Source organism: Nicotiana tabacum, chromosome 5, assembly GCF_000715075.1.
Source record: "Nicotiana tabacum cultivar K326 chromosome 5, ASM71507v2, whole genome shotgun sequence".
In the NCBI taxonomy this organism is placed as follows: Eukaryota; Viridiplantae; Streptophyta; class Magnoliopsida; order Solanales; family Solanaceae; genus Nicotiana; species Nicotiana tabacum.
Genome location: NC_134084.1, coordinates 5,556,722 through 5,564,511, shown reverse-complemented (window position 1 = coordinate 5,564,511; position 7,790 = coordinate 5,556,722). Strand labels below are relative to the sequence as shown.

The window sequence follows — 7,790 nt, the reverse complement described above, 5'->3', positions numbered from 1 at the left end:
ACCGGTCCAGCATAATATGCTAGAGTTCATACACAAGTGCACCGAACTCCAGTATGTTATGCTGGACCGGTCTCCGTTGCAGCCAAATAGTGGCTATTTTTCATTGACTTGGTAAATGCTGGCTATTTTTGAATGACCAGTCCGAAAACTTGCTATACCGTGCTATTTTGGGTAAGTTTACGTACAATAGGCCCGTGTGGTCCGGCCCTTCCCCGGTCTCCGCGCATAACGGGAGTTTAGTGCACCGGGTTACTTTTTTTAATTATATGGGCCGAAATTTATATGTCTTTTTGTATTTGGCCCAATATATTGGATAGGAAGGCCTGGTAATTCTACCCACTGTAGAATTGAGCCCATACTTCAAACCCGAAATTCAACTGAGAATCCCACAAATCAAATTACGTTCGAATCTGAAAGGATTTTTGCATTTTGTCACAAAGCAGTGTCCGTCTTCTTGCTGCCCGCCAGTGATTTGAATTTCAGGTTTGACAAATTTGGAAAAACCATTAAGCTTTTTGATATTTTGTTATATCTTGTGATTTAGGAATTGTTTCACTGGCTATTAGGCAAATATTGGGTCGGGTTTTATTTATTTAGTTGTTAATCTGGAAAACTGCATTGGGTAGTAGAGAATTCTACTCCTAGCTTAGATGGATGAAAAGAAATCACTTAAATTTTTTGTCTTTTCTGCTATTTGAATCTTGTTTCTTATGGTATTTATAGTAAACTTTTATGATGTTAGTCACACACTTGGTGCCAGAGGCGGAACCACGATTTCAATCTTATGAATTTTGAATTTTAGAATGATAACTTCAAGTATTAATGACTCGGTTCTAAATTTTATATTCGTACATATTTAATGAATTCTAAACACCAAATACACTATTTGAGCAAAAGCTACTGGATTCGGCCGAATCCATAGCTTGGTTTGTGCCTCCACCCCTGCTTGGTGCTCTTATGGTATTTGTTGTAAATTTAAGTTTGTTAATTTGATAGGTAGTGTTCGTTTGGTTAATAGTATTGACATAATTAATCTCTGCGAAAAATCCCACATAAGATAATGCAGTATTTGGTTGGTTACAGAAGAAAAAAATAATTGATGCATAACAAATGCAGCCTTCGGTTGGTTGCATAAGAATAAATAATAACTGCATTTTGAATGCAGAATTTGGTTGGCGGTATTAAATAAATCTGCATTAAGTATAAGGGGTTTTACCTCATGATTTGGTAGATAAGTAATTCTTGTATAACAAACACTACATTATAATCTCCGCATAATTGGTATGTGAACCAAAAGACCCCTTAGCATACTGCCAACTCCCTTTTCTTGAGTTGGTGCTCTCAAGTTGATTATGTCTCTGGGTTTCAAAAGAGAGTTTGCGTTTTGAAATGAAATGTTACATGTTGCTCTGTTGCAGCTGCCTCTGGAGAGGTAAAACAATGGTTCTTTGATGCTATATTAGTTGCAAAATTTGATTCCCCTCTTAGATAGGAAAAAGCCAAATACTTTTAGGTGTTAGATCTGGTGGATATCTTATTGTAAAAGGGCAGCCTGGTGCACTAAGCTCCCACTATGTGCGGGGTTCGGGGAAGGGCCGGACAAGGACAAGGGTCTATTGTACGCAGCCTTATCCTGTATTTCTGCAAGAGGCTGTTTCCACAACTCGAGCCCGTGACCTTCTAGTTACATGGCATCAACTTTATTGTGGCTTAATCAAAAGAATGGTGAAGTTTATTTGCTTGGAATTATTCACTTGTTGCAAAAAATATGCACAAATCAAACGGCTTCTAAGCCATGCTAGTTTTACAAAGATTACCCACAAATACAGGTCTCATATATTAGAGAATAGTTTCTAGCTTCAGGGGTTTACTTTGGTGCTTAAAATTAATTAGTTTAATTCTATTTTCTCTTCAAAATGGCAGCTACTTCTTCCTTTTTATTGATGTTAAATTTACTGTTTAAAGTTTTAATGTCTTGCTTTAATCGTGTAGCCATTTTAGTTTGCGATGGTAATATAGGAACTGCACCATTTTTTCCTTATATAGATGTTCGATTTAATTTTTCTTTTGGGGTTTGCTTTATATTTGAGATGCATTTGACTCTCAACTTAAAATCAGAAATTCCAAAACTGAGGACTTTTAATATTATTACTATTTTCAAAATAAGACTGGTTACGCTAACGATGTATATGACTTAAACTCTTTAAAAACATAAACATCATGTACTTATTGGTATGGTAAAAATACTCCATCTCTTAACCATTCTTTTTGTCTCTCTATTTGTCCTTTTGCAGAGAAACCACTTTTGGTGCATTGCAAGAAGACACACAGGTATCCTTATCCGAAAGAGGCATGGTCGAAGGAGATGAGAAGGTTGGTATGCTCATGAAGTTGGAAAAGAAATCCAAGAAAAGGAAAAAAAGTGCTTGTTCCAATGGTTTAGGAGTGACAAAGGGTGATGTCGAAGCTGTTGCGTGTGATTTAAGTTTCAAGGAAGAGAATCTCTCTTTTATAAGGACCAGGAAAGAAAAGGATAAGGCAAAGATGGAAACTAAAGCACCCGTAGAAAGTGAAAATCGCGACGTCAAGAGAAAGAAAGAAAGAGGCTGCGGGAAATCCAGTAAAGACAGTTGCAAGGATGCTGTTAAAAATGTTGTGAAAAAGAAAAATAAGTGGAAGAATGAGCGAGAGACATTGACAATGCATGATGCGAGTTTTGACACCAAAGCAATTGCTCATGAAAGTGCGAGCGAAACACAGGAAACCATGGCGGTTGAGACGCTCAACGAGGGCTCTGATGTAAATGTTATAGACGAGGTGAAGAGTAAGAAAAGGAAAAAGGAAAAGAGGAAAAAAAAGGAAGGACAGATAGATGTCTTGGCTGGTGTCAGTCAAGATGATATTACAGCTACAGAAGGGGTAACAGATAGCAAAATAGATGAAGCTAATATCAGAAAGAGGAAAAAGACAAAGTTAGGACCCAATTCTAAAGATCTTACACATGAAAAGAGTAAAAAAAGAGTGAGATTTTCTGATCATGTACAGTTTTTCCCTCCTAACAGTGATCCAAGTGATGAGAAGCATGAAGATAAGGACGAAAAATTACTGTTTGGCAAACAATTCACACAAGAAGAAGATGAAATTGTCAAAGACGCTGTTTATAGATACATAGAGGTACATAACTTGGGCGAAGAAGGGTTGCAAAAGGTTATAAACTCTATATCTAATCCTGAAGTAAGGGGTTGCTGGAAAGAAATAGGGAAGGCTATACCGTACAGACCTTATAGAGCAGTTTATTCTCGTGCACAGCGTTTGTTTCGAAGGGGTGAGAAACGTAAATGGACTGAAGAGGAGTATGAGATGGTACGGAAGTTCCATGGAAAACATGGGCACAAGTGGACCGTCTTGGCTGATGAACTTGGGAAACATCCGGTTCATGTAGGGAATGCATGGCATAGGATAAAACTAGCCAATCGGAAGAAAGGAAATTGGGATCAGGAGGAAATTCAGACTTTGTTTGATTTGGTAAACGCGGATCTGCAACTGAAGCTCTGTGAAGAGAAGAAATCTAAGCATGGGATGTTACGGGATAATATTTGCTGGAATGCAATTAGTGACAATCTGTCCACCAGGATTTCTCAACATTGCTGCAATAAATGGTACAGACAATTAACTTCATCGATGGTGGCCACAGGTGAATGGGCAGACACTGATGACTATCGCCTAATTGATGCCCTTTTTGAACTGGATGCAAGTTGCATAGAGGACGTGGATTGGGACAATCTTCTTGACCACAGGGATGGAGAGTTGTGTCGAAAAAGATGGAAACAGATGGTTCGTCAAATAAGTCAACATGAAAACAAGTCATTTGCTGCACAAGTAGAAGTGTTAGCTAAGAGATACCGTCCTGATTTGGTTGGAGCAAGGGAGGCCTGGGATAGAAAACCACTTGTTCCATGAAGTGTCAGCACGGACGATTCTATAGAGAGAGATGCTCAAGGAACATGTATTCTAAGGCGGATCCAGGTTTTTAAATTGGTAGGTAGTATCCTGTACCCTTTATTTTCCAGTCAGTTTGGACATAGCGTCAATATATAATTTTTTAAAGATTATCCAATTGTAAATAGGTCAAATCGAAGGCATTGAGTGCAGGCGGTACCTACACTAAATGCGTCACTGGATGTACTAAATACGTCCTATTCCTATATTCTAATGCATCGTCATCAACTTGAGTATTAGTTTGACATATTTGGAATAAGTACTTATCTTATTTTAAGACTTGGGAGTAGTGTGGGGAAAAGTAATGATGCGTTGCTTTGGGCTGAGTTTTAGATAAAAAGAACTCCAAAAAGATTGATCTAGTGCAAAGGGGGCTTGTATGTCCAGGAAATATCGTAATAACTGCATTTGTTTGTTTCATTTTTATACAGGAAATGTATCTGGTCATTTCGCATGGCATGATGCAAAGATTATAGCGTTGCTAATTGGAGCGAAGGAACTAGCTCGTATAGCTATCAAACACTGATCTCAGAATGTCAACTCAAAAGCCCGAAGACCATTTCATTCCCTGTACATAACGTTGGTGATGAAACGTAATGTTGACAAATCAATCAATTATAAGATTCATTCTTGTAATGCTAGTCATTTGTAGGAGTCGAACTGTAGTCTCTTAATTACTAGGTTTTCTCCTGTATGTTAAGGTGGCCAGCTAAACTTGCTATGCTCTAGTCTTATGTTACTAGGTTTTCTCCTCTATGCTAAAGAGTCCAGCTAAACTTGCTCTGATTTAGTGTGTATTTGCTCCTGTTCGGGTTCACACAGAAAGCTAGCTTTTTTGAATGTGGAGGAGTGGAGCATTTTCTTGTTACTGTTTCAATGTTCAGATGGACGAATGTTGCTAGTAGAGTGCTTAATAAACCAACTGAAGATTGACTTAGAGCCGGAGAAGCTTTAAAGATAAATTCAAAGCTTACGACAGGCTGAATGAGAGCTTCGATCAAGAAGAAGAAAATTGTGTACTAGACCTATCCTCATGGGAGAACCAAGAATGGGATGGCTTTAGTTGTCTAATAGTAGATTCTATAGGAGGTTTATAATTGTCAGAGTACCATATGTTTGTAATTGTTTTTGGTTCTTTATCTTGTGCTTTGAAGTAGGGGTGGGCATAGCTTGCCCAAATCCGAAATCCAAACCGACATTCGAATTTTTTGGAATTTTTGTTTGGATTTTCAGATTACGAATTGGATTTTGGATTTAATTTTTAAATTTTTTGGATTTCGGATTGGATATTGGATTTGGTACTTCGGATTTTTGGATATCGAAAGTCCGAAATTTTTATACTTTATATTTAGTCCATTATCCATATGCCAATAGTAATAAGTTAAATACCCTACACATTAGATATTATCTCATATATTCAATATTAATTCCTAAGTTACTGTCATAGTATTTTCTATTTGGACATGATTTTACTATTGCTATTTCTTATTGGTCATATTGATGTCTCTGTTGTTTTTTTATAAATAAATTCATTATTTGAATACTTTATTTGGATGATTGCGGAAAGAATGAGGAACTTTTCAGGCAATTTAACATGAGTACTTCATTTGGATATTCATTTTTGTAAAAAGTAGAAACATTTCAACTTATACGTTCAAAACCAAAAATCCATAATATCCAAATCGATTAATCCGAATCCGAACATAAAAAATGATCCAATTTGAACTTATTTGGATTGGATTTTATTGTTATTTTTTCAATCCGAAAATCGAAAATCCAAACCGAAATTTTCATATCCAATCCGAACTGCCCGAACGCCCACCCCTACTTTTAAGGTCTTCAATTTGATGTGCAAAATTTTCAGATAACCAATTATAAAGTTTAAGTCAACATTAGTAACTTCAGTACATGTTTCTTGATGTTACTGAAATTGAAAAACAAATGCTCTTGTACAAAGTAAAAAACTAGATTTTTTCAATTCTAAAAGAGCAATACATATTCCTATGACTCCACATTGTAAATAGGCTGCCAATGTTTGAAAGCTACAAAAATTGAAATATCATTCATGACCAATTGGGGTAGAAAAAGATAAGGGATAGAACATAGAGTAAGCTTGGCATTGCATTCTGTCCAGAAGATATTGTTTCTAATAGATCCTCGGCCGAAGAAAAGATGAAAAGAATCACCAGAAACAAATAGTAACAACAAGGTATTAAGAAAAACCAAAACGAAAGATAGCAGTCAAACAATAGGTAGTAATAACAATTTAAATAGGCGAGTACTATTTGAAATTTAATTAAAAAATAATATTTAAAATTTGAAATTATGTTTGGAGATACGTTTCACTTTAAAAATTCTCCTAGTTTTGGAGGTCTTATGCGTACCAATTTCTCTTGGGACTGGTCCCACAAAAGAAAGTCAAAGTTAAGGATAATTCCATAAAAAAAAAAAAAAGTTTATCACCAACATATTTGGTGCACAACATATGTTCCTAGAGAAACTTCCACGAAAAAAGTACTTTTTTGGGCCAAAAATATTTTTAGCCAAAAATTGAGGTGTTTGGCCAAGTTTCTAAAAGTAAAAAAGTGCTTTTGAGGAGAAGCAGAATCAGTTTTGGAAAAGCAGAAAAAAGTAGCTCTCTCCAAAAGCACTTTTTTGAGAAGCACTTTTGAGAAAAATACACTTAAAAGCAATTTTTTAAAGCTTGACCAAACACTAATTGCTGCTTAGAAGTGCTTTTCAAACTAATTAACCAAACACAAACTGCTTCTCACCAAAAGTACTTTTGAGAAAAGCACTTTTGAAAAAAAACACTTCTCAAAATAAGCTAATTTTTGCAGCTTGGCCAAACGGCTATAAGTCGGTCACAAAAATTAGTCATGAAATTATAATTTAGTTTGCATACCACACGGATCCAATCTCTCTCTAATTTTCTTCTATAATTGCTTGCTTTATTATTGCAATTTCGTGAAAAATTGTGAAGTTGATGAATTGAAGTATTCAAGTCTTCAAGTCTTCAACGATATTCAATTTTCAAGAAGTTGTTCGTCAATTCGGTAAACTCGTTCCAACTCTTAAGTTTTAACATTATAGTTTTGTTTGTTTTATTCAGTATAATTATAATTAATATGGACTTTTCTTTGAAAAAAATATTTGGTGGTAAGGGAAAATCTAAAATTGGTGAATCTAGTCGCCAAGCTACTATTCTTCCCCCGGCTCTCCGACCCAAACACGTTACCCGTCCTCCTCCACCTATTATTCTTGATAGTGATAACCCTTGTTTTCAATTTTTCGATAGTCAATTTTGCCATGATGTTGCACCAGGTCAACAATTAAATGAATAAGTTATGAATGTTATTTATCCTAATCAAACGATCTTTGAAAATGATGAGGAAAATGATGATTTAGATGAAACGCAACCGGCTTTAGATGATACACCTACTAGCCCTGTTAATAATCCAACTGATGCCCCGCCTGACCCTCATGTAGTAACCCCTACTTAGGGGTGGCAAATGGGCGGGTTGGGCTGAATTTGGGCGGGTCAAGATGGGTTAGGTCAATAAATGGGGCATTGCCCAACCTAGCCCAAAGTGTATTTGGGTTAAGATGAGCTGGGTCAAGATGGGCTAAACAATGGGTCATAACCCAATCCGCCCAACTTGACTCATGTTTTAGAACCATGCTCATCTTGAATAAAAAAAAACCTTTTACCCTAAAATATGTGAGTTGACAAATATTTTATGGGTGAGGAAGGGGGGTTGGGGTGGGTGGATGGTGTCACACCTCCTTTT

The 7,790-nt window shown here is 36.3% G+C and overlaps 1 protein-coding gene across 2 annotated transcripts; it reads left to right on the top strand.

Annotated features, from left to right (window-relative positions):
• Positions 1–351: 351 nt before the first annotated feature.
• LOC107805828 (uncharacterized) lies at positions 352–5,185 on the top strand. Of its 2 annotated transcripts, none has more exons than XM_075253289.1 (3): positions 352–483; positions 2,295–4,042; positions 4,431–5,185. In XM_075253289.1, exon 2 carries the CDS (start codon positions 2,353–2,355, stop codon positions 3,958–3,960), a length of 1,608 nt encoding a protein of 535 aa, XP_075109390.1. In that variant the 5' UTR covers positions 352–483; positions 2,295–2,352; the 3' UTR covers positions 3,961–4,042; positions 4,431–5,185. The 2 variants fall into 2 exon arrangements, with proteins under 2 accessions (XP_075109390.1, XP_016485400.1); XM_016629914.2 differs by having other exon boundaries at positions 360–483; positions 2,295–4,038.
• Positions 5,186–7,790: the final 2,605 nt, after the last annotated feature.

Bases quoted from the DNA above. Each gene is read 5' to 3' on its own strand.
- LOC107805828 (XM_075253289.1), top strand. From the start codon at position 2,353: ATGGTCGAAGGAGATGAGAAGGTTGGTATGCTCATGAAGTTGGAAAAG.